Source organism: Triticum urartu, chromosome 3A, assembly GCF_056163025.1.
Source record: "Triticum urartu cultivar PI428250 chromosome 3A, HENAU_Tu73, whole genome shotgun sequence".
Taxonomy (NCBI): domain Eukaryota; kingdom Viridiplantae; phylum Streptophyta; class Magnoliopsida; order Poales; family Poaceae; genus Triticum; species Triticum urartu.
The window spans coordinates 667,383,880-667,411,403 of NC_141875.1; the positions used below are offsets into that span (position 1 = coordinate 667,383,880).

The 27,524-nt window shown below is 46.2% G+C and overlaps 1 protein-coding gene across 1 annotated transcript; it reads left to right on the plus strand.

Moving 5' to 3' along the window:
* Positions 1-2,568: 2,568 nt before the first annotated feature.
* Positions 2,569-5,720, plus strand: LOC125527907 (potassium transporter 6-like). The gene is made up of 6 exons (XM_048692410.2): positions 2,569-2,721; positions 2,822-3,293; positions 3,431-3,481; positions 3,573-3,833; positions 3,932-3,984; positions 4,156-5,720. The coding sequence occupies exons 1-6, from the start codon at positions 2,569-2,571 to the stop codon at positions 5,362-5,364; spliced, it is 2,199 nt and encodes a 732-aa protein (XP_048548367.2). The 3' UTR covers positions 5,365-5,720.
* The last annotated feature ends 21,804 nt before the right edge of the window (positions 5,721-27,524 follow it).

Below are 27,524 nucleotides of genomic sequence, written 5' to 3' on the forward strand. Positions count from 1 at the left end.
GAGTTGTAAGAGAAATCTCCAGCCCAAGCTTCATGCCATAAGGATATAGTATTCCCATTCCCCGGGGCCGACCTATAGAAAGGCCTAATCCAACCAGAGCCCATGTAAACCCTTTCCATAAAGGGGAGCCCACTTGTTCCATGCACTAGAAGATGTTAGGTTTCTCAGTTAAGTATTTACGATCCACCGAAGTCACCCAGTTTTTCCCCCTTCCAACAAAGTTTCTCCTAGACCAAGAAGCAAGCGAAGACATGTTTACTTCCCTTAAGTTAGGAATATTCAAAACCCCAAATTCTTTTCTCCGAGAAACCAAATCCCAATATTCTAGGTGGTATTATGGATATCCCCAAGGTATTCCCAAAGGAAGTGTGCCATTTGAGATGTAATGGCCTTAATTGCCCATTTAGGAAACTTAATAATAGACATCAAATAGGTGGGGATATAGCAATACAAGCTTGAAGAAGCACCAGTTTAGCTTCGTAGCTAAGTAGTCTCACCGTCCAGCCACATATTCTTTGGATAATTTTATTAATTATAGGTTGGAGTTCCTCTCTGCGCTGATTTGCAAAATGCAAAGGCACACCGAGATATTTTAAAGGGAAGGATCTCAGTTTATAGCAGAAAATCTGGGCTAGTAGTTTAGAAATCTCCTCCTCAACATTGAGAGTGATCAGATCACATTTACTAAAGTTAATTTTCATGCTAGATAATCCAACAAAACAAGATTGTAGCCATTTAACATTTCTAGCATTTTCCAAACTAGGTTCTAAGAACAAAAGTGTATCGTCGGCATATTGCAAGCTAATGATCCCTCCAGGGACAACATTAGGGAGAACCCCAACAATAATACCTACCTGAGAAGCTTTAATGAGCATTTTAGAAAACACATCAGCCACCAAATTGAACAGAATGGGAGAACGTGCCCCCCCTATTTTAACCCTTTCCCACTAACAAACAAGAGCTATTGTTATCATTTAGTCTCACACAAAAAGAACAATTCTAAATAGTGTTCATCATTCAACTAATCCATTTATTACCAAAACCCCTAGAAGAAAGCATTTACACAAGGAAATCCAAACTAACTCTATCATAGGCCTTTCCAAAGTCCAACTTGAGGACAACCCCAGGTAGCTTGGACTCGTGGAGTTCATGAATAGTTTCATGAGCAGTCACCGCACTTTCCAGGAGGTACCTACCTTTAACAAAAGCCGACTAGCAAGAAGAAAGCAGCCTATCACTAATAGGTCACTATTAGTCATGGCTTTACTGAAATTTTTTATGGAGCAATTGCCCAAGCTAATAGGCATGAACTGTTTCATAAGCTTGGCATCAGGCTCTTTTGGAATCAGATTAATAATAGCATAATTAATTCTAGCCATATCTAATACCCCATTTTCAAAATCCCTGACTAAAGCCATGAAATCATGCTTAATAAGTTACTAGAAAGTTTGGTAGAAAAGAAAAGAAAGCCCATCACGGTCTGGAGCACCACAAGAGTAGGACTCCATAATAGCATCCTTAATTTCTTTTTCAGAAAAAGGTTTTCAAGAGCATCTACTTTAGCAAAATTCAATCTTTCTTGCTCAGGCCAGAAGGAGGGATCCAAATGAATGTTCTCCTTTTGTTCAAAACCAAAAAGGTTTCTATAAAAGTCTATGGCAATTTTCATCATGTCAGTGTTAGTGGTCACATGACCTTCATCCCCCATTAACATAGCTAAGTGGGTTTTCCTCCTCTGGTTGGCTAGGGCATGGAAATAATTGTCCCCTTCCAGAATTTTCTTAGTCACATGGCAGTTTCCTCTTTTCTCCAAATATCTTTCAACTCAGCTTGAATATCTTTCATTCTTTGATGATCAACATCAGAAATCAAATTCTTCTCAGAAAAAAACATCAAGGATGTCAAATTCTAAAATCATGTCTCTTTTCTTCTTAATAGCAGCATCATTATTGATGCTCCACCCTTTCACCTCTTTCCTGAAAATTTTGTTTTAAAACTCCAAGTATCAATAGGAGAGTTATAAGGGGAAGGGGTAGACCAAATCTCCTCAACTAATTTAATTGTTGAGTAAGGAGAAACTCGGCTATTAAATTATCCCACCTCGCTTTCTTACAATTCACGCATCAATTTATATATTCTATGAATTGAAACCAATAAGCCGCCTCAAGGAGTGGGTCCCGTTCGGTCACAAATATGAACAGAAAGGAAAGGAAGAATTAAATTCCGCTTTTGTGTCGAGGAAGGAAGAAAAAGAATTAAAGAAGGAATTTATTGCCCTATTATGAGCCCTTGAGCATGAAGGAAAAAAAATAGAAGAAGAAAATAAATTCGGCAAAAACAAAAAAATAAATTAGAAGAAGAAAAATAAATTTTGGTTCTCTATGCATGCACTTATCTCTAGCCCCGAGAGGTTTTAAGTTGAACATGGCCAAATTGGGTCCCACAAAAACAAAACGCGGTTTGTTCATCTCACCAACCATTTTTGCAGATATATATATATATACGCTTTATAAATGCACCTTTGGGACGTGTTGGAGTCGGACCCTTGAGCTCGATCGGCCTCTCCCCATGGAGCGGCGCGCCGATGCGAATGGCGACATCGTCCTCGAGATGGCCTCTCCCCCCGCCGACGACCACCAGCAGGGCGGCGATGGCGGCGCAAGCGGTGGTCGGACCCTGAGCTTCAGCCAGGCGTACAAGATGCGACACCGGACACCTCAGGCACGTATATAATATCCATGCATCGTTACTTAATATATCGATCTCCACCGATTCTCGACCAGATCATGATTTTGTTGCATGGATGGATGGGTGTATGTAGGCGTTCACGGTGTCGCAGACGCTGCTGCTGAGCTTCCAGTCGCTGGGCATCGTGTACGGCGACCTGGGCACGTCGCCGCTCTACGTGTTCCCGTCGGTGGTCCTCCCCGGCGCCGGCGAGCGCGACTTCCTCGGCATCCTCAGCCTCATCCTCTGGACGCTCACCCTCATGAGCCTGGTCAAGTACGTGCTCATCGTGCTCCGCGCCGACGACCACGGCGAGGGCGGCACCTTCGCGCTCTACTCGCTGTTGCGGCAGCACGTCAACTTCAAGGGCGGCACGCCGGCGCAGGTCACGCGGCTGCCCTCCGACCTCCACCTCAGGTTCCACGGCAAGAAGAAGAGGCCGGAGCCGTCCCGCATGCAGAAGTTCCTCGAGGGCAGCGCCGCCGCGCAGTCGGTCCTCACCTACGTCGTGCTCGTCGGCACCTCCATGGTCATGGGCGACGGCGCCCTCACGCCGGCCATCTCAGGTACGACCCGACGTACCAGCAATATTTTCTTCTGTTTGAATTGAACAGTTTGTTAAGTTGTTCAGATATTTTTCCTAACCGTCCGTCCGTAACAACCTGATTGATCTCTTTTTTGTCTGTTTCTTGTTTCCGGTCAGTTCTTTCGGCCGTTCAAGGGATCCAATCGAGATCACCCAAGATCGAACAAAGTAAGAAGGAGAAGAAGAAGATTTCGTTACTACATTATCTGCTAGTAGATCATTGTGATTTGACGTGCGGTTAACATTTTCTCTGTTGCAGAGCATGTGGTGATGCTGTCGGTGGTGATCCTGCTGCTGCTCTTCCTTTTCCAGCAGATGGGCACCAGCAGGGTCAGCTTCTCCTTCTCCCCGATCATGCTCGTCTGGTTCGGGTCAATCGCCATGATCGGCCTCTACAACATCATCGTCTACTACCCGCCGGTTCTCAAGGCCGTCAACCCCTACTACATCTACTGCTACTTCGCCAGGAACGGGGCCGCCGGCTGGGAGCAGCTCGGCGCCGTCATCCTCTGCATCACAGGTGTCAAACTGTTCTCAAATTTATGTCATTCTTCCCAAGTTTATTAAACACAAAAATGGAGATTAAGAAATTTTTAAAATTGCACTGAATCTGAATAGGTGCTGAAGCTATGTTTGCCGACTTGGGTCACTTCAACAAGAGATCAATTCAGGTACATTGCCCCTGCAAATTGTACCATAATGGCATACAAAATGTTACTCCCTCTGTAAACTAATATAAGAGCGTTTAGATCACTATTTTAATAAACTAAACACTCTTATATTAGTTTACGGAGGAAGTACTGTATTTAGTGCTCAGTGGTATCATTTTATTTATCATGCAGGTGGCGTTCTCGACGGTGGTGTACCCATCACTCATCCTCGCGTACGCCGGCCAGGCAGCGTACCTGATCAAGAACCCGGCTGACCTGAGCACGGCGTTCTACAGCAGCATCCCGGGAGCCCTGTTCTGGCCCATGTTCATCGTCGCCACCCTCGCCGCCATCGTTGCCAGCCAGTCGCTCATCTCCGCCAGCTTCTCCATCATCCGGCAGTCCATCGTGCTCGACTACTTCCCCCGCGCCACCGTGCGCCACACCTCCGACAAGTACGAGGGCCAGGTGTACTGCCCCGAGGTGAACTACCTCCTCATGGTCTTCTGCGTCCTCATCACCATCGGCTTCCAGGGCGGCCCCGAGATCGGCCACGCCTTCGGCGTCGCCGTCATTTGGGTCATGCTCATCACCACGGCGCTCATGACGGTGGTCATGGTGGTTATCTGGGACGTGCACCCGGCGATCGCCGCCACGTTCTTCGCCGTCTACGTGGCCGTCGAGGGTCTGTACATGAGCTCGCTGATGAACAAGTTGGCGCAGGGCGGGTGGGTCCCGTTCGCCATCACCGCCTTCTTCGTGGTCATCACGGTGTCCTGGACCTACGGCCGGAAGAAGAAGAGCGAGTACGAGGCGGGTCACATGATCTCCGGCAACGAGCTCGCCACGGTCGTGGCCAGGTCGGCCCGCGTGCCGGGGGTCTGCTTCTTCTTCACAGACCTCATGAACGGCATCCCGCCCATCGTGCGCCACTACGCGGAGCACACGGGCTGCCTCCGCGAGCTGCTGCTGTTCGTCACCGTCAGGAGGCTGCCGGTCACCTCGGTGCTGCCTGAGGAGCGGTTCCTCGTCGCGGCGGAGGAGGAGGTGCCACCGGGGGTGTACAGGTCCGTGGTGCAGTACGGGTACATGGACAAGCAGGACATGGAAGGCGAGGAGTTCCTGGAGTCGGTGCTCGCCGCGCTCAAGGAGATCGCCCGCACAGCCGAGGAGGCCTCCATGATGGATCGAGCCTGCAGGAGCGGGGTGAGCGTCGTGATCGGGAGGACGATCCTGACGGCGAGCGGCGGGAATCGCGTGCATGGATGGTTCAGGCGATTCGTCGTCAATCACATGTACAGGTTCCTGCAGAAGAACTTCAACTCGGGCGTTTCCAACCTCAAGTTAGATCATGACAAGACGATGCAGGTTGGGATGAACTATAAGATTAAGCTAGATTGAATTTGTTGCTACATTTTAGAACATGTAATACCCACGCATTTCTGAGCCTAAATTCGAAGACTCCTTTTGCTCATTAGTCATGTTTCTTATATTTGATTACCTCTCCTTTCTCGCTTTTCTTGATTGATTACTTGCTGCTCGTAGTTAAGTTGTCAGCCGTGCGCTTATCCGGCGCTCCCACGGCTTCTTTTCCATTTGTGCTCACTCCTTTTCAATTTCCTCCCATATCTCAAACAAGATTGCATGCATGATCCCGGTTACCCCAGGAAAAAATATCGGGCGGCAAAATGCGGAATTTTAGTTTGCTCGGTACGAAAAAACCCTGCCACGCACACACCTCAACTATTTTTGCTGCATTCCCATGCGTGCTATTCGGATTTGCCTTTCATAAGTATGCAACAAAGAGGTCATAATATAGATGTACTCAAGTTAGTTGGTCATTACTCATTACAAACTTGTGCAGCGAAATGGGATTGGGGTTGTGAGTTGTGATGGGTCATGCATTTAGCTGGGTACTTCGTCACAACATTTCGGTGGCGTGTGACCAAAGCTTTACTAGTTATGCGACCATAGTTTTATGTAAAAGATACATGAAACTAGCAAAATAAATTTATGGAGCACTAGTTCATTTTTTGCTTCTTTTCTACTCACGGATGAAGCTCAACTGGGTGTTGAGTCATTTGTTGGCCGGACCTTTGTGGACAGTTGACAAAATAGCAACATATCAACTCCTGAATCTATCCCTCTGGATTAGTCCCCACTACCAAGTGATCGGTTACTACTGTACAAACAAACTGAGTTATGGCACGGCACGCTGTTAGTAGCAACACTTATCACTGACGGGCAACCGGGTACTTCAACTCCGGTGTTTCCAACCTCAAGTTTGATCAACACAAGATGTCGCAGGTTGGAAAATTATAGTTAGACTGACACTGTAAAAAGAAAGATTGGGATTGAATTAAACCATTCAACTATATATGTACTAGCTTACATATTTAAATTCACTGGTAACTCGCTCATGCTCATTTTGCAAGCACCACACGACGAGGTTCGTCATTTGAATTATTTCCTCCCGGCGTGGGAAACTTGTAGAAAATGAGATGTCACAATCTTAAATCCTATTAGTAGAAATATGAAAAGAGATGTCATTTGGTTCATATCATAGGAAATTTTTCACTGAGTCTAGACTAATGTTGATTTTTTTATGAAACGTGGAGGATACGAAGAATTCCTTCATAGGAATTTTCCTATAGAAGTTATATCTTACAAAATTACTATAAAATTCCTCCAAACCAAAGGAGGCCGAAACTTTTTGACATATATACACATTCCTTCGATGTCACCGCCATATGGGCAGGCACGGATTCAGGGGGGGGGGGGGGGGGGGGGGGGCGAGACCCCCCCTAACGATCGCGTCGCACCTTAATAGCGATAAGTTAATCGCTAAATTTTTTGGCCCCGCAGTTGTCCGTGGCTTGCTTCGCCCCCCCTGTGCCTCCCATAGCCCAGAGCCCATATGTTCTTTTTTGGAAACGCCCAGAGCCCATATGTTGTTGAACAAGTGATTGCAGCATAAAGACCCAAATCCATGGAAAAGAAAATAGGAAATAGCCCACCGTGAAAGCAAAGGGGCCAGGCTCTATGAAGCATTACGCGCACAGTTCAGGTCTACCGTAATCCCTTCGTTTCAACCCTACTGAAAAAAACTGCTCCTGCGATCGACCATGCCGCCGGCCGCCGGCTGCCTGCTAGATCTTCATATAATCTCTCCGGGAAGGGGACACAAAAGTGTTGTTGTATCGATCCAACGGCGCATTCCGGCCGGCCGGCCATACATGTGAGAGCTACCAAACGAGGAAAAGAGGTTAGTGTTTTTTTTCACCATTAGATCTTGAGTCGGAGGTTAGTAGCTCACACGATTTGGTCCTGTATTCCCAATATCACGGCCGCCGCCCGCTAGTTTCCATCAGCCACCGTCAGGAATCATTGTTGTTTATAAACTAGAGAAAATGGTGATTCTGCGATGGCCGCCGCTAATTTCCGCTGCCGGCGGTAGATCGTTTCTCTAGCTATAAACATATTATTAATATGGTCTGATACGCTAATCATTGCATTAGTTAGTAGCATTTCTGCCGTTGTACTCACATGTATTTACTCGATGTTAGATAGAGATCTAATATATTGTTCATCTCTGTTTAGCTGTACTTCTCTACACACACAAAAAACAGAACATATCTTTGCACTGAAAATACGAATTCAACTTGCTAATTTTATGATCATATAGGTAATGGTAGGACTAAATTAACACCCACAGTTGCAAAATATGTGTTATTTTCTCATGCAAAAATTATGTGCAACTAATGCAAAATATACATTGCGGCTTTATATGAGACTTGATATACATATTATGTGTGTGATAGTTTCGCCCCCCCTATGTTCAAATTCTGGCTCCGTCCCTGCATATGGGTCATGCTTGTGACGGTGGTCATGGTGGTGATCTGGGACGTGCACCCGGCGCTCGCCGCCGCGTTCTTCGCAGTCTACGTGGCCGTGGAGGGCGTGTACATGAGCTCGCTGATGAACAAAGTGGTGCAGGGCGGGTGGGTCCCGTTTGCCATCACCGCCTTCATCCTTGTGATCACGGTGCCTTGGACCTACGACCGGAAGAAGAAGAGCGAGTACGAGGTGGGCCACATGATCTCCGGCAACGTGTGTGTGTGTGTGTGGGGGGGGGGGGGGGTCTACTTCTTCATTGGTCTTATGAATGGCACACCGCCCATCGTGCGCCACTACGCCGAGCATACGGGCTCCCTCCGAGAGCTGCTTCTGTTCATCACCGTCAGGAGGCTTTCGGTCACCTCGGTGCTGCCCGAGGAGCGGTTCCTCGTCGCGGCAGAGGGGGTGCCACCAGGGGTGTACAGGTCCGTGGTGCAGGTACATGGACAAGCAGGACATGGAAGGCGAGGAGTTCCTGGAGTCGGTGCTTGCTGCGCTCAAGGAGATCGCCCGCACGGCTGAGGAGGCCGCCATGATGGATCGAGCTTGCAGGAGCAGGGTGAGCGTCGTGATTGGGAGGATGATCCTGACGGCGATCGGCGGGAAGCAAATGCATGGTTGGTTCAGGCGATTCGTCGTCAATCACATGTACAGGTTCCTGCAGAAGAACTTCAACTCCGGCGTTTCTAACCTCAAGTTAGAATTTAGATCATGACAAGACAATGCAGGTTGGGATGAACTATAAGATTAAGCTAGATTGAATTTGTTGCTACATTTTAGAACATGTAATAACCACACATTTCTGAGACTAAATCCGAACGCTCCTTTTCCTCGTTGCTCATGTTTCTTAGACAGATTACCTCTTCCCATTATCGTTTCTTGATCTTCCCTTTAACGTTTCTTGATTAATTACTTGTTGCTCATAGTTAAGCTGTCAGCCATGCGTTTATCCAGCGCTGTGACGGCAACTTTTCCATTTGTGTTCACTCTTTTTCAGTTTCCTCTCATATCTCAAACTCGATAATTCCCACACCGATTTTTGGTTACCCAGAAAATATATCGGACGAAAAAATGCAGATATTTTTTTGCTCGGTAAGGCGATTTCTCGGCAACTGATTTTTCGCTCTGTACCAAAAACCCTGCGACACACACACACCTCCACTAATTTGGCTGCATTCCTATGTGTGGCTAATTTTTCTGCATTCCTATTCGGAGCTGCCTTTGATATAAGTAGGCAACAGGAGCTCATGATAGATGTACTGAAGTTGGTTGGTCATTACACACTTGTGCAGCGAAATGGAAATGGGGCTGTGAGTTGTGACGGGTCATGCGTTTAGCTGGGTAATTTGTCATGACATTTGGGCGGCGAGTGAATCAAAGTTTTTGCTGATCATATGCGATCATACATAGCCCATACATTAAACTAGCAAAATAAACTTATGAAAAACTAGTTAATTCTTGATTCTTTTGTACTCACGGATGAAGAGATCGAGGCAGTTGTTCCCTCTTCTAATTCTAACTCTGCCCCGGCCCGATGGGTTCTTTATTTCCTTCTTTAAAAAGTTTTGATCTCTGCTTCGTTCGCTGGTATGTGCGATCATTCAGGGCTTCAGTTTGTGGACAGGTGACCTTTCTTGGCTTAAGTATGCTATCCTTTCTCTGATTCCCAAAATCAAAGAGGCTGACTCTATTTCTTAGTTTCATCCGATTGTCTTCATTAATAACCTAGCTAAGTTTCCGGCCAAAGGTTTCGCAGTCTGCCTATCCCCGGTTGTGGATAAAGTTCTTAGTCTCTCACAATCTGTTTTCGTGAAGGGGGATGGATTGGTAGGAAAGACCTGTTGGAAATATGAGCAATTTACCGAATGATTTTATTAACGGAAATACTAGATAAAATATGACTAATATAATAGAGATAAAACAAGTCATGCGTTCGGACAGAGAGAAGGTAAAGAGTATCTGCATATATGAACTTGAACTAAACACATCTAGAACAGACATTAGATGAAGTTGTATATATGAAGTAGAACCTAACACATGTAGGACGGAAAGTAGAGCAAAGAACTGTGTCATGACATATAACAGAAAGAGCAATAACACGTACGGGACTGTAGCAGTGGAAGTGCTGGACTTGGGGTCGGTGTCCTCGCGTGCCATGTCGTCGAGGAGATCGTGGACGTCGGGGAAGAAGTCGTCGGCGACTGGATCGTCCGTGATGAAGCAGCCAGTAGTCGCGCTTCGGAGGCCTACATGACTCAAAAGGTGCGGTTTCGGAGGCCTACTGTCCCGACCTGCGGTGCATGCCGCAAGCCGGGATGGGGAAGATCGTAGCAGCAGCACAGTGCTCAGGAACTTGTGGAGAGAGGAGGAAGAGGTTCTGGTGCGTCTCTCTGGGAGGAGTGACCTCCCTTTTATAGGCGCAAGAGAAGGAGGCGAGAGGGCAGCGACGGGAGGCGAAACGAAGAGACGGAGGCGAAGCGAATAGCCAGCAGCCGAAGGGCTGCACTGTTCGCATTCGAACTCCACTTTCGCAAAAATCTTTTCAGCTTCCGTGTGACCTTTCGTATACCCGTAGTACGTGGCAAAAATTTAGATATCGGCTCGGCTCATTCCCGCAACCCGCGGCGCGGCACGGCGCGTCGTGGCGAGGCGGGCGGCGGCGGAGGAGCGCGCGAGGATATTCCTCTTGTTCTCATGCTCATACAAGTGGGGAAAGAACTTCCCTTATAAGGAGGTCCAACTCCCACTCAACTAGCAATGTGAGACTAAACTTTAGTAGTATCCCTTGCCTTGCACAAATGGGCTAAGTGGGCTTCTAAGATTTACTAGGAATTTCTAAAACTGCTATTGGGCTAGACCCAAAATAGACAAAATTCCAGCAAGACCATCGCTCGTCCCCGACCGTCACTCATAAGGAAGACAATCAATAAATAAATCATGCTCCGACTTCATCACATAACGGTTCACCATACGTGCATACTACGGGAATCACAAACTTTAGAACAAGTATTTTTCAAATTCACAACTACTCAACTAGCATGACTCTAATATTACCATCTTCATATCTCAAAACAATTATCAAGTATCAAACTTCTCATAGTATGCAATGCACCTTTTATGAAAGTTTTTATTATACCCATCTTGGATGCCTATCATATTAGGACTAATTTTATAGCCAAAACAAATTACCATGCTGTTTTAAAAGACTTCTAAAATAATATAAGTAAAGCATGAGAGATCAATAATTTTTATAAAATAACACCACCATATGGGTCATGCTTGTGAGACGGTGGTCATGGCGGTGATCTGGGACGTGCGCCCGGCGATCGCCGCCGCGTTCTTCGTAGTATACGTGGCCGTGGAGGGCGTGTACATGAGCTCGCTGATGAACAAAGTGGTGCAGGACGGGTGGGTCCCGTTTTCCATCACCGCCTTCTTCCTTGTGATCACAGTGTCTTGGACCTACGGCCGGAAGAAGAAGAGCGAGTACGAGGTGGGCCACATGATCTCCGGCAACAAGCTTGCCGTGCTCGTCACCAGGTCGGCATGCGCGTGTGTGTGTGGGGGAGGGGGAGGGGGGTTGGGGGGTACTTCTTTTTCATCGATCTTATGAACGGCACCCCGCCCATTGTGCGCCACTACGCCGAGCATACGGGCTGCCTCTGAGAGTTTTCTGTTCATCACCGTCAGGAGGCTTTCGGTCACCTCGGTGCTGCCCGGGGAGCGGTTCCTCGTTGCGGCAGAGGAGGGGGTGCCACCAGGGGTGCACAGGTCCGTGGTGCAGTACGGGTACATGGACAAGCAGAACATGGAAGGCGAGGAGTTTTTAGAGTCGGTGCTTGACGCGCTCAAGGAGATCGCCCGCACGGCCGAAGAGGCCGCCATGATGGATCGAGCTTGCAGGAGCAAGGTGAGCGCCGTGATCGGGAGGACGATCCTGACCGCGAGCGGCGGGAATCAAAGGCACGGCTGGTTCAGGCGATTCGTCGTCAATCACATGTACAGGTTCCTGCAGAAGAACATCAACTCCGGCGTTTCAAACCTCAAGTTAGATAATGACAAGACGATGCAGGTTGGAATGAACTAAAAGATTATGCTAGATTGAATTTGTTGCTGCATTTTAGAACATGTAATAGCCCACACATTTCTGTGCCTAAATTCGAAGACTCCTTTTGCTCATTACTCGTGTTTCTTATATTTGATTACCTCTCCCCTCTTGCTTTTCTTGATTGATTACTTGCTACTCGTAGTTAAGTTGTCAGTCATGCGCTTATCCGGCGCTCCCACGGCTTCTTTTCCATTTGTGCTCACTCCTTTTCAGTTTCCTCCCATATCTCAAACCCGATATAGTTTCCATACGGATCCTGATGCATTAAGATTTTTTATTACCAGGAGGGAAAATGCGGTTTTTTATTTTGCTTGGTACCAATAAGAGCAAGTCCAATGAGACGACCCATTTCGTCCACGGCCGTTCGTTTGGGTCGGCGCGGATAGAAAAATCGGCCCAACGCGTCGACCCAAACGGACGTGTGTCCGCTTTCGCCCGTCTGCCGACCCATTCCCGGTCCATTTTTGAGACTGATTTACGTCGGTGCGGACACAAGACGGACGCGCGCGCTTGCCCTTTTTTCTCACCGGGCCCGCTGGTCGGTGGCACATTGGTCTCTTCACATCAAACATCACATCCTCGCCCGCCTGCTTCGTCGCCGACGCCGCCGACCATTTTTCCGATAAAAATGGATACATAGATAGTTCTAGCGTACACAGATAAAAGAAAAAACCAACTATTCGTCGCTTTTCGACTCCGACTCGGTAATGTCCTCCTTCGACGTCTGAATGTAGGCGTCAGCATGCTGCTCATCTTCGAAGTCCCAACCCGACGTTTCTCGTAGCTTCAGTTTCAATTGAGCGGCCTGCTTTCGCGAACGCTTGTCCTCCCGATAGGCGGCTCGCTCTGTCCTCCTCGCGTCTCTCTCCGTCCTCCTTTGCTTGTAAAACTGGCGCTCGTCGACGATGTCCTGTGGGAAGCGTTCGCGCCACACCATCATGGCTTCCAAGTTCATCTCGGCGATGGCGAGGCGACGCTGCCGCCTCAGGTGGACACGACGATCTTCGTCAGTGAAAAGTCGCGGGAGAGGCGCGAGATCCTGCGCTCGCTGGCTCGACACATCGGGAAAATTCATATCCCGACGAGGCCTCAAGAGGTGCCACGCCGCCGCGTCGTGCGCGCGGGCCGCCTCGTCTGCGGTGTCGAAGGTGCCGAGGATGAGGCATTTCTCACCAAACCAGATCTCAGAGGAGAAGGCGCTGGAGCGGTGCTCGCGGACTCCGTGAAAATCCGAAGCGCCCAGGCGGCCATCGACATGGTGGCGCAGAGGCGGCGAGGCTAGTGAGAGGGGGCGAGACGAGTGGGCGGCGGACAGAATGTGAAGGGAGCGCCTTTTTATAACGAGCGCCGTCCGCGGCGCGCGCGCGAACCTTTTCCGCGCGTTGGAGCGCCAAAATCAGCACATGCTAGGCCGCTTTTCCCCCGCGCGCTGGAGCGCCAAACCAGGGCGACGGCATGGCTGCTGGCATGATCTAAAGCGCTCGCGGTCATGAAATGGGTCGGCCCGTTGGATACACTGCCGACCCAAATCTAAAAGAGAGCGGACGGCGGGCGGGCGGCCGATCCAAACGGATAAAAAACGGACAAAAGGTTTGGGTCGGCCCATTGGAGTTGCTCTAAACACCTCGACTATTTTTGCTGCATTCCCATGCGTCCTATTCGGAGTTGCCTTTCATAACTAGCTTGGATAATTTTTCTGCATTCCTATTCGGAGCTGCCTTTGATATAAGTATGCAACGGGAACTCATGATAGATGTACTGAAGTTGGTTAGTCATTACACACAAGTGCAGCGAAATGAAAATGGGTTGTGAGTTGTGACGGGTCATGCATTTAGTTGGGTAATTCGTCATGACATTTGGGCGGCGAGTGAATCAAAGTTTTTACCGATCATATACGATCATAGCCGATACATTAAACTAGCGAAATAAACTTATGAAAAACTAGTTAATTCTTGATTCTTTTGTACTCACGGATGAAGAGATCGAGGCAGTTGTTCCCTCTTCTAATTCTAAGTCTGCCCCCGGCCAGATGGGTTCTCTATTTCCTTCTTTAAAAAGTTTTGGTCTCTGCTTCGTTCGCTGGTATGTGCGATCATTCAGGGCTTCAGTTTGGGCACAGCTGACCTTTCTCGGCTTAAGTATGCTATCCTTTCTCTGATTCCCAAAATCAAAGAGGCTGATTCTATTTCTTAGTTTCATCCGATTGCCCTCATTAATAACCTAGCCAAGTTTCAGGCCAAAGGTTTCGTGGTCCGCCTATCCCCGATCGCGGATAAAGTTCTTAGTCCCTCACAATCCGCTTTTGTGAAGGGGAGGGTTATTCTTGATGGGATTCTCAGTCTTCATAAAATCGTACATGTCCTTAGGGTGAGGAAGACGAAGTTTTGATCCTTAAACTTGATTTCGACAAGGTGTATGATTCTGTTAGCTGGGATTTTTTCACGCAATGTTTTGTTGGCAAAGGGTTTTGATGGGGCTTATGTGCATCGTCTTATGCAATTTGTGACCGGTGGTCACAATGCTGGCTGTAAATGGTGTGATTAGTAACTATTTCGTCAATGGTAGGGGCTTGCGGTAGGGGGATCTCATCTCCCCGCCTCTTTTTAATTTGTTGCTGATGCGCTCTCATGTATTTTGTCTCGGGCCGCTGGGTCAAGTCACATTTCTCCAATGGTCTCGCACCTTATCCTGGAAGGAGTTAATCACTTTCATTACGCTGACGATACATCATCATGGTTGAGCTTAACGATATGTGCATCCACCATTTCAGTGATCTGCAACGCAACCGTTAATTCAGTGCTAGATATACGTATGCTCCTCTCATCACAATCACAACCTTGATGTGATCCCTATTCTTTAACTTACACGCTCCAAACACATCCACTTTAGCATTGGAGTTCTCAATATTTTTGTGGCTTGATGTCTAGATGAGCACTTCTCCGCCTGCACTCTTCATGAAGAAAACACACGGCCTTTTGGCAATGCTTAATATGATCCTACGAGTGGAATAACCAAACCTTTTTGACATAAGTCTCTCTGACTTCCTTGTAGAAAACCCAATCAAGCTCAAAAGATCACATGCAAAGTTGCTTTAGTTCCGTATTTTTAAAAGTTAATTTGATCATTTTGTATATGATAAAGAAGATCAACACAAACATCTTTTGGCACTAAAATTTTGTTACATTTGTTTATGATACCAAAATATAGGTTTGGCTCGAGATAACTAGTATCATGGAGAGAAGCCACAATAGAGGGTTATTGATGACATCAAGTGTCGGTTCTTCCAAGAAAATAAGTAGCCCATGCATGAACACAGAATATACAGTCAGCAACTACTAGTCAAAAATAACTATTCTCACATAATAACCCTCTTGAAGTCTACTCACTCAACTTTAGACGTTTCATTATAGTGCTCACCGACAAAACCAAAATATAACCCAATGTATTATGCTTGCTTTGCAAATTTGAAACCCCTAATCTATTATAAGACTGGTGTGTACTCACATGTTGCACGTATCTTGTGGTACAATGTTTCTAGTTTTCTCCCACATCTCAAACATGATACCGATGCGAGGCCTCTATTTTTTGTTGCATTCCTATCCCGAGTTGCTTATATATGATGAAGCATGTAATGGGAGTTCATCATAAATGTACCTGAATCGGTCATTACATAGTTGTGAAGCGAAATGTGAATGGGATTGTGACGATTCATGCATTTAGAAGTCAAATTATGTACTTCTTCACAACATTTGTGCCCTCACGAGTGTATAAGTCCGTGTAGCAGTACGAGTATATATGGATAAGCAGGACATGGATGTCACGAACTGAATATACCTCATATGGCTAGGTTCCTTGTAGTGGAACCAACCCACCCAGGTTCAACCGTTCAAATCCTAGTGCTCATGGGGGGTAATGTGCGCGCGTGCATTCATCTGTTCGACATGATTTGGCTGCCATTTTGTGAAGTATAAAAAATGGCATCAATATGTACGTGCAAGCACAACCCGAACTTAAACCGGATTTTTTAGCTGACTTGGTGCGGATCTGTGGAGACAAGACTCTTCCAATCCTAGTCGAAGGGGATTTTAACATAATTCGGAGGAGAGATGAAAAGAACAATGATAACTTTGATGGACGTTGGTCTATGATGTTTAACATGATTATTGAGAGTCTTAGTTTGAGAGAAATTGAGCTTACCGGTAGACAATTTACATGGGCCAATTCGTTGCCCACTCCAACTTATGAGAAGTTGGATATGGTGCTCGCTAGTGTGGAATGAGAACAAAAGTACCCATTAGTGTCGGTACATGCGATGCAGAGGGCTATCTCAGACCACACACCATTACTTGTAGACTCGGGAGAGGCTACACATATTGCAAACAAGAATGATTTCTCTTTCGAACTAGGTTGGTTCAAGAAAGAAAACTTTTTGGAGATCGTTGCACGCGAATGGGCAAAGCCTGTTAGTGGACAAACTAGTATTGAGAGATGGAAAAATAAAATTAGACATCTGAGACAGTTCTTGCGAGGTTGGGCCAGAAACGAGAGTGGGATATACAGACAGAAAAAGAGCGACTCATGCAGTTAATTGAAGCACTAGATTTAAAAGCTGAAGTTAACCTTCTTACGGTGGATGAGCAGAGCTCCAAGTCCGAAGCTGAGAAAGCCTTACAAGCCCTTCTTAGAGAAGAGGAGCTCAAGTGGGCATTGCGTGCTAAAGTGCTTAAGGTTGTCCAAGGGGATGAAAATACACAATTCTTCCATATGATCGCGAATGGTAAACATAGGAAGAAGAAAATAATACAGCTTGAACAGGACGAAGGGACAATAGTGGGGCATGAGAATCTTAAAGCTTATATCTCTAACTATTATAAACAACTTTTTGGGCTTCCGAAAGTAAGCACGGTGTCCCTAGATGAATCCGCTATTGGAGATATCCCTCAGCCCGTGTAGAGGAGAATGATATTCTATCTACACCGTTTACTAAGAAAGAGGTTCTGGATGCAATCTCACAAATGAAACCGAATAAAGCACCGGGACCATATGGGTTTCCAGTTGAATTCTATAGGAAATGTTGGCATATTATTAAGGATGATCTTATGCCTATGTTTCATGATTTTTTAACAGTCATTTAGAGCTGTTTCATCTTAACTTTGGTATGATTATGCTGTTGCCAAAGAAAGAAGAGGCAGTTCGGATCGAACAATTCATGCCAATATGTCTTCTTAACGTGAGTTTCAAAATATTCACGAAAGTGGGCACCAATAGATTGACACAGATTGCTCACTCAGTGGTACAACCGAGCCAGGCATCGTTCATGCCAGGGCGACACATACTTGAAGGGCTGGTCGTTCTGCATGAAACGCTGCATGAAATTCATTCGAAGAAGCTATATGGGATTATCTTTAAAGTGGATTTTGAGAAGGCATATGATAAAGTTAAGTGGCCTTTCTTTCAGCAGGCAATGCACGTGAAAGGATTTAGTGAGGCCTGGCGAAACCAAGTGGGATCTCAAGTCCAGAAGGGTAGTGTCAGAATCAAGGTTAACGATGATATCGGTCACTACTTTTAGACACACAAGGGATTGAGACAAGGGGATTCCATGTCTCCTCTCATATTTAATATAGTGGCCAATATGTTGACCATTCTTATTGGCAGGGTCAAGCAAAACGGTCAAGTGGAGGGGTTAGTGCCTCATCTGGTCGATGGGGGAGTCTTCATTTTACAGTACGCTGACGACACTATCTTATTCATGGAACATGACATTGCTAAGGCATGCAATATGAAAATTATATTATGTCTCTTCGAACAATTGTCTGGTTTAAACATAAACTTTCACAAGAGCGAGTTGTTCTGCTTTGGGAAGGCCAAAGAAGAGCAACACACTTATAGACAACTGTTCAGGTGTGAATTAGGTTCTTTACCATTTAGTTATTTGGGCATACCGATTAATCACCGTAAGTTATCCAGTAAAGAATGGAAGTGCATCGAAGATCGAATTGAAAAAAGCTTAGTTGCTGGAAGGGCAAGCTTATGTCATATGGAGGTCAGCTAGTGCTGATTAACTCGGTACTGACTAGTATGCCAATGTTCCTACTATCGTTCTTCGAGATTCCAAAAGGGGTACGGAAGCGGCTTGATTTCTTCAGATCTCGATTCTTCTGGTAGTCAGATGAGGCCAAGAGGAAACACTGTCTCGCGCGATCGGATATTCTTTGCCGACCTAAGGACCAGGGGGGTGATTCGTCTCCAACGTATCTATAATTTTTCATTGTTCCATGCTATTATATTATGTGTTTTGGATGTTTAATGGGCTTTATTATGCACTTTTATATTACTTTTGGGACTAACCTATTAACCGAAGGCCCAGTGCGAATTGCTGTTTTTTTGCCTATTTCAGTGTTTCGCAGAAAAGGAATATCAAACGGAATCCAAATGGAACGAAACCTTCGCGAGGATCTTTTTTTGGAACAAACGCAATCTAGGAGACTTGGAGTGGAGGTCAAGAAAGCAACGAGGCGGCCAGGAGATAGGGAGGCACCCCCACCCTTGTGGGCCCCTCGTAGCTCCACCGACCTACTTCTTTCGTCTATATATACTCTTATACCCTAAAAACATCCAAGGGAGCCACAAAACCACTTTTCCACCGTTGCAACCTTCTGTACTCGTGAGATCCCATCTGGGGACCTTTTCCGACGATCTGCCGGAAGGGGATTCGATCACGAAGGGCTTCTACATCAACACCATAGCCTCTCCGATGATGTGTGAGTAGTTTACCACAGACCTTTGTGTTGGAAATATGCCCTAGAGGCAATAATAAAATGGTTATTATTATATTTCTTTGTTCATGATAATTGTCTATTGTTCATGCTATAATTATGTTATCCGGAAATCGTAATACATGTGTGAATACATAGACCACAACACGTCCCTAGTGAGCCTCTAGTTGACTAGCTCGTTGATCAAAAGATAGTCATGGTTTCCTGACTATGGACATTGGATGCCATTGATAACGGGATCACATCATTAGGAGAATGATGTGATGGACAAGACCCAATCCTAAGCATAGCTCAAAGATCGTGTAGTTTGTTTGCTGTAGCTTTTCCGAATGTCAAGTATCATTTCCTTAGACCATGAGATTGTGCAACTCCCGGATACCGTAGGAGTGCCTTGGGTGTGCCAAACGTCACAACGTAACTGGGTGACTATAAAGGCACACTATAGGTATCTCCGAAAGTGTCTGTTGGGTTGGCACGAATCGAGACTGGGATTTGTCACTCCATATGACGGAGAGGTATCTTTGGGCCCAGTCGGTAATGCATCATCATAATGAGCTCAATGTGACCAAGTGGTTGATCACGGGATCATGCATTACGACACGAGTAAAGTGACTTGCCGGTAACGAGATTGAATGAGGTATTGGGATATCGACGATCGAGTCTCGGGCAAGTAACGTACCGATTGACAAAGGGAATTGTATACGGATTGATTGAATCCTCGACATCGTGGTTCATCCGATGAGATCATCGAGGAGCATGTGGGAGCCAACATGGGTGTCCAGATCCCGCTGTTGGTTATTGACCGGAGAGTCGTCTCACTAGTAGAAAACAGGGCTTTTGTCCAGGCCGGGTCAGCCCATTAGTCCCGGTTCAGTCTAGAACCGGGACCAATGCCCACATTGGTCCCGGTTCATGAGCCCAGGGGGCCGGCCAGGCCACGTGGGCCATTGGTCCCGGTTCATCTGGACCTTTTGGTCCCGGTTGGTGGGATGAACCGGGACCAATGGGCCTCGTTCCTGGCCCACCACCATTAGTCCCGGTTGGTGGCTTGAACCCCTTTAGTCCCGGCTCATGTCACCAACCGGGACCAATGAGGTGCCTATATATACCCCTCGCTCGCGAGCAGAGCACCCCAGTGCTCTGTTTTTCTCTGGCCGAGGGGGAGAGGGCTTGGTGGTGCTCTAGCTCACCTCCTATGCACACAAGGTGTTCAATGGAATGCCCGAGCCACACTACTTAAGCTTTCTCCTCTCCAAGCTCGACCTCCAAGCTCCATTTTCCATAATATTTGTCTAGGTTTAGCGGTCCGTCACGCCCCGTCCCCGTCTTCACCGCCGTCGATCACCCGCGCCGAGCTCATCGCCGGCACCACTGTGGTGAGCCTCTTGTTCATATCTTATTTCTGAAAGGAAAAATATTCTTACTTGTATGTTTACATATATACTTGTATTATTTTCTTACTTTTATTATTGCATCTTATATAGTGCGATGGTTTTGGTATCCGCCCCCGTCGGCCCTCGTCCTGTCTATGATTCGGATGTGGTATATATATTATCTTTATAACTATTGGTTCATTTATTGTTTATGAAAATTATGCCGACCAACGTGACATAGATTTTATTTATGTAGGATGTATGTGAATCGGAAATGCCAACCGACCCTATTGTCGAGAGGTTAAATTTAGTTGAAGAAGAAAACAATTTGTTGAAGGAAAAAATAAAAAAATTGAGGAGGAGAAGATGATATTGGAGTTGCATGTTGCGGATGTCGTCGATGATCACAAGATCAAGATGGATGCAATGCGCTTGAAGATTAGAAAGATTATAAAATATGCCATTCATACCGAGGCTTGGTATCATTATGCCGTTCGATCAATTGTTACCTTGGTTGCGATTATGATCGCATTTGTTTTCGCATTGAAATGTTTTACATAGTTTCAATGTATGGTTTAATTAATTAGATGCTCTGGAGAGCTATATGTTGTTAGATGAGAACTACGTATGCACTTTGGTTTTAATGTGATGATGAACTTCTATTAATTTGGAAACTTAATTATATATAACGCACGCAGATGAACCGGCAATGGATGTACGGTGACAGACACACCTGCGAGTACATTAAGGGCGTGCATGAGTTTCTTGATGCGGCTGAGGCAAACAAGCAGAATGGTTTTATGTGTTGTCCATGCACTGAATGTGGGAATACGAGGTCTTACTCTAACCGGAAAATCCTTCACTCCCACCTGCTTTACAAGGGTTTCATGCCACACTATAATGTTTGGACGAGGCACGGAGAAATAGGGGTTATGATGGAAGACGGCGAAGAAGAAGAGTACGATGACAACTATGTGCCCCCTGAATACGGTGATGCTGCAACGGGGGGAGCTGGTGAAGATCAAGAGGAACCAGACGATGTGCCCAATGATGTTGCAATGGGTGAAGCTGCTGAAGATCAAGAGGAACCAGACGATGTGCCCGATGATGATGATCTCCGCCGGGTCATTGTCGATGCAAGGACGCAATGTGAAAGTCAAAAGGAGAAGCTGAAGTTCGATCGCATGTTAGAGGATCACAAAAAGGGTTATACCCCAATTGCGAAGATGGCAACACAAAGCTCGGTACCGTACTGGAATTGCTGCAGTGGAAGGCAGAGAATGCTGTGGCTAACAAAGGATTTGAGAAGCTACTGAAAATATTAAAGAAGAAGCTTCCAAAGGATAACAAATTGCCCGACAGTACATACGCAGCAAAGAAGGTCATATGCCCTCTAGGATTGGAGGTGGAGAAGATACATGCATGCCCTAATGACTGCATCCTCTACCGCGGTGCATACAAGGATCTGAACGCATGCCCGGTATGCGGTGCATTGCGGTATAAGATCAGACGAGATGACCCTGGTGATGTTGACGGTGAGCCTCCCAGGAAGAGGGTTCCTGCGAAGGTGATGTGGTATGCTCCTATAATACCACGGTTGAAACGTCTGTTCAGAAACGAAGAGCATGCCAAGTTGATGCGATGGCACAGTGAGAACCGAAAGAAAGATGGGAAGTTGAGAGCACCCGCTGACGGGTCACAGTGGAGAAAAATCGAGAGAAAGTACTGGGATGAGTTTTCAAAGGACCCAAGGAATGTATGGTTTCCTTTAAGCGCGGATGGCATTAATCCTTTCGGGGAGCAGAGCAGCAATCACAGCACCTGGCCCGTGACTCTATGTATGTATAACCTTCCTCCTTGGATGTGCATGAAGCGGAAGTTCATTATGATGCCAGTTCTCATCCAAGGCCCTAAGCAACCCGGCAACGAAATTGATGTGTACCTAAGGCCATTAGTTGAAGAACTTTTACAGCCGTGGAATGGAAATGGTGTACGTACGTGGGATGAGCACAGACAGGAGGAATTGAACCTTAAGGCGTTGCTGTTCGTGACCATCAACGATTGGCCCGCTCTGAGTAACCTTTCAGGACAGACAAACAAAGGATACCACGCATGCACGCACTATTTAGATGACACTTAAGGTATATACCTGGACAAATGCAGGAAGAATGTGTACCTGGGCCATCGTCGATTTCTTCCGACCAACCATCAATGTTGAAAGAAAGGCAAGCATTTCAAAGGAGAGGCAGATCACCGGAAGAAGCCCGCCATGCGTACCGGTGATCACGTACTTGCTATGGTCAATGATTTACACTACGTAATCTTTGGAAAGGGTCCCGGTGGACTAGCTGTTCCGAATGACGCTGAGGGACACGCATCCATGTGGAAGAAGAAATCTATATTTTGGGACCTACCCTACTGGAAAGACCTAGAGGTCTGATCTTCAATCGACGTGATGCATGTGACGAAGAACCTTTGCGTGAACCTGCTAGGCTTCTTGGGCGTGTATGGGAAGACAAAAGATACACCTGAGGCACGGGAGGACCTGCAACGTTTGCACGAAAAAGACGGCATGCCTCCGAAGCAGTATAAAGGTCCTGCCAGCTACGCTCTTACGAAAGAAGAGAAAGAAATCTTCTTTGAATGCCTGCTCAGTATGAAGGCCACGACTGGCTTCTCGTCGAATATAAAGGGAATAATAAATATGCCAGAGAAAAATTTTCAGAACCTAAAGTCTCATGACTGCCATGTGATTATGACGCAACTGCTTCCGGTTGCATTGAGGGGGCTTCTACCGGAAAACGTCTGATTAGGCATTGTGAAGCTATCTGCAGTCCTCAATGCAATCTCTCAGAAGGTGATCGATCCAGAAATCGTACCAAGGCTAAGGAGTGATGTGGCGCAATGTCTTGTTAGTTTCGAGCTGGTGTTCCCACCATCCTTCTTCAATATCATGACGCATGTCCTAGTTCATCTAGTCGACGAGATTGTCATCCTGGGGCCCGTATTTCTACACAATATGTTCCCCTTTGAGAGGTTCATGGGAGTCCTAAAGAAATATGTCCGTAACCGCGCTAGGCCAGAAGGAAGCATCTCCATGGGCCATCAAACAGAGGATGTTATCGGGTTTTGTGTTGACTTCATTCCTGGCCTTAAGAAGATAGGTCTCCCTAAATCGCGGTATGAGGGGAGACTGACTGGAAAAGGCACTCTTGGAAGAGACTCAATAATATGCAGGGACGGATATTCTTGGTCTCAAGCACACTACACAGTTCTACAGAACTCTACCTTGGTGACCCTGTATGTCGATGAACACAAGAATAGTCTGCACTCCAAACACCCGGAGCAGTGCGACGACTGGATTACATGTGAACACATCAGGACTTTCAGTAGTTGGTTGGAAACACGTCTCAGAGGTGACAACACTGTTTGTGATGAGTTGTACTTGTTGTCCAGGGGACCATCTTTGACTGTATTGACTTACAAAGGATACGAGATAAATGGGAATACATTTTACACGATCGCCCAAGATCAAAAGAGCACCAACCAAAACAGCGGTGTCTGCTTTGATGTAGCAACCGAGAGCGGAAAGGACACATATTATGGTTACATAGTGGACATATGGGAACTTGACTACGGACCTGTTTTTAAGGTCCCTTTGTTTAAGTGCAAATGGGTCAATCTGTCACGCGGCGGGGTACAGGTAGACCCACAGTACGGAATGACAACAGTGGATCTAAAAAATCTTGGGTACACTGACGAACCGTTCATCCTAGCCAATGATGTGGCACAGGTTATCTATGTGAAGGACATGTCTACCAAACCGAGAAAAAGAAAAGATAAGGAAGTGAATACATCATACGATGAGCCAAAGCGCCACATAGTTCTTTCAGGAAAAAGGGACATCCTGGGAGTGGACGGCAAGACAGACATGTCTGAAGATTATGAAAAGTTTCATGAAATTCCTCCCTTCAATGTCAAGGCTGACCCAAGCATCCTGATAAACAATGAAGATTATCCATGGTTATGGCGCAATAAGCAAATGACACAAGCGAAGAAAAAGTGAAGACTTTCTCCCGCAACTATTATGATGATACCATGCCAACTTTGTAACACACGAATATGCTACCATTGTCCGTTTTGTACATGCACATGCTATGTGGGTGAAATTATGATACCATGCCAACTTTCAACTTTTTCAGAGTTCATTTGAAATGCTTTCATGTCTTATGGTTCGGCCCTCGTAATACCATGACCATTAGTCCCTGGCCCATGCCAACTTTCAACTTTCAACTTTCTAAAACTAATGGCACTAACAGAAAGTTTATAATTTTGCTGCTCGCCCCTGGCCCATGACCATTAGTCCCGGTTTGTGCCACAAACCGGGACTAAAGGGTTGGTCCTCGTTGCGGGCAGAGTTTAGCCCCACCTCGCCAACCGAAGGGGGCTCACACCGGTTTATAAGCCCTTCCCTCTCTGCCTTGTTGAGATCCTCTCAAAGTGAAAATAGATGCCCTAATAGAGAAAAGTTTAACCTAAATTCATAGTGAATTTCTCTGAAATTCATAGAAATTTACTATGAATTTAGGTTGAATTTTCTCTATAAGCGCATCTATTCTCATTTTTTAGTAAGTTAATCACAAACTTGTGATTCAAACAATTTTCGAAGAATTCAAATTTTAACTATTCAAATTTGAAAACTAATGGCACTAACAGAAAGTTTATAATTTTTCTAAAACTAATGGCACTAATAGAAAGTTTATAATTTTGCTAACCTAAAAGCAAGCAGAATTAAAAATTAAAGCAAAAAACAAAAGAAAATAAATAATGCAAAAAAATAGGAAAAAAACTATTTTTATAGTAAAGTTAATCACAAAATAAAATGGCACTAACAGAAAGTTTATAATTTTTCTAAAACTAAAAGCAAAAAGAATAAAAAAAGTAAAGCAAAAAACAAAAGAAAATAAATAATGCAAAAAACAAAACAAAAAACTGGAAAAAAATAGCAACAATAAGTATTTTGTTGTAAGTAGAAACAAAATAAAATAAATAAAGCAACAAAGAAAACAAAAAAACAAAAAAAGTGTTTTCAAATTTGAAAACTAATGGCATTAACAAAAAGTTTATAATTTTTCTAAAACTAAAAGCATAAAGAATTAAAAAATAAAGCAAAAACAAAAGAAAATAAAATAAATAAAACAACAAAAAAAACAAAAAAATGCCACCTACTGGGCCCCCACGGCCTGTATACGAGTAGAAACCCATCAAAGGGCCAGGATTCAGGCCCGCAGGAGGCCTAGTAGGCCCACAGGCATAGCAGTGACAATTAGGCCCGTAAGCCTGCAATGGAGAGAAGCTCGAGAGGGGTGCGCAGTGGTTTATAAGCCCCACTGCGCACCCCTCTCAACTAGCGAGGTGGGACTAAACTTTCGACGCCGCAGCCGCACAAGGCCTTTGGTCCCGGTTGGTGGCACCAACCGGGACTAAAGGGGGGCATTGGTCACGGTTCGTGGCACAAACCGTGACCAATGCCCCCCTTTAGTCCCGGTTGGTGCCACCAACCGAGACCAAAGGCCTTTTTTCAGCAGCCCACACTTGTGAAAATTTTGGTTCAGTTTCTTCGATCCCGCCCCGACGACGCCGCCAGGCTGCCCCTCTGCTCGCCTCACCGTCGTCGCCGTTGCCCCTGCCCCGCCACCGAGCGCGCCCTGCCTCGCCGTCGTCGCCGGCCGCCCGTCCGCCGCCCCCGAGCACCCCCTGCGCCGCCGAGCCCGTCCGCCGCCCTCGAGCACCCTTTGGGCCTCGCCGTCGCCGCCGTTGCCCCTGCCCCGCCCCCGAGCGCGCCCTACCTCGCCGTCGTCGTTGGCCGCCCGTCCGCCGCCCCTGAGCACCCCCTGCGCCCCCGAGCCCGTCCGCCGCCCCCGAGCGCGCCCTGCCATCGCCCTCGCCGACCCTGAGCCTGTCCTCGTCGCCGTCGCCCCCGATGCCGCCCGCCCGCGTCTCCTCCCCGATCCCTCCGGGAGAGGTAGCTACCGCCCCATCCTCCCCCCTTCCTTCCTTCCCTGCTCCTTAATTTTCATAATACTGTAGATGCATGTATGATGAATTTTGATATTTTTTGTTCATATATAATGTAGATGCATGTCTATGTATGTATGGAATGATATCGATGGATTTATGTATATAGAACATTCGTAGAAAATATGACGAATCCGATATGACCAATGTCCCCCTCTGGTTCACTCGGGAACACTAACTCTCTCGGAGAAAAAAATGTTATCGGGGAAAAAAATGTTATCGGGGTCGAGGGTCGTCGAACATGAGAGGAAGAAGAGGATAAAAAAGAAGAGGAAGAAGAAGAAAAAAGAGGAGAAGAAAGAATAGAGGAGCTTCTCCTCTATTCTTTCTTCTCCTCTTTTTTTCTTCTTCTTCCTCTTTTTTTTATCGGGAACGAGGGTCGTCGAGGGTCGCCGAGCGGTAGAGGAAGAAGAGGATAAAAAAGAAGAGGAATAAAAAAAAGTGGGGTCGACGGTCGCCTAGGGGTCGAGGGTCGAGAGGGGGTCTAGGGTCGCCGAGAGGGGAGAGGAAGACGAGGAGAAATAAATAAGAAGAAGAAAAAAGAAGAAAAAGAAGAGGAGAAGAAGAAAGGAATAGAGGAGAAGAAGAGAAAAATAGAATATATATTCTATTTTCTCTTTTCTCCTCTATTCCTTTCTTCTTCTCCTCTTTTTTTTTCTTTTTTTTTCTTCGACACATGGGGGGTCGAGAACGTCGGACATTCATGAGAGAGGCGAGGAAGAAGGGGAAGAAGAGGGAGAAGAAGAGGAGACGAAGAAGAGGAAGTCTTCTCCTCTATTCTTTCTTCTCTTCTTTTTTCTTCTTCTTCCTATATGTATTAGTTTTTTATTTAGGTTGTTAATTAGTAGATATTAATTTTGTTCATATATGTATGGATGCATGTGATATGTATGTATGTATGTATCGGGTATGTCGTTGTCGATATACCCCCTACCCGATAACTTCGACATGAGGGGGTCGAGAGGGGGTCTAGGGTCGCCGAGGGGTCGAGGGTCGTCGAACATGAGAGGAAGAAGAGGATAAAAAAAGAAGAGGAAGAAGAAAAAAAAGGAGAAGAAAGAATAGATGAGTTCTTCTTATCTTTTTTTCTTCTTCTTCCTCTTCTTCTCTTTTTTTCTTCTTCTTCTTCCTCTTTATTTTATCGGGAACGAGGGTCATCGAGGGTCGCCGAGCGGTAGAGGAGAAACCCTAAATAGAAAGTATCGTCGGTGTGAGATACATTTACCGTCGGTGTCGGACAATACATCCATGTCCCACAAGTGGCGCGGGCTTCGACGCCCACGTCACTTGTGGGACGTGGATGTAGTGTCCGACACCGACGGCCAC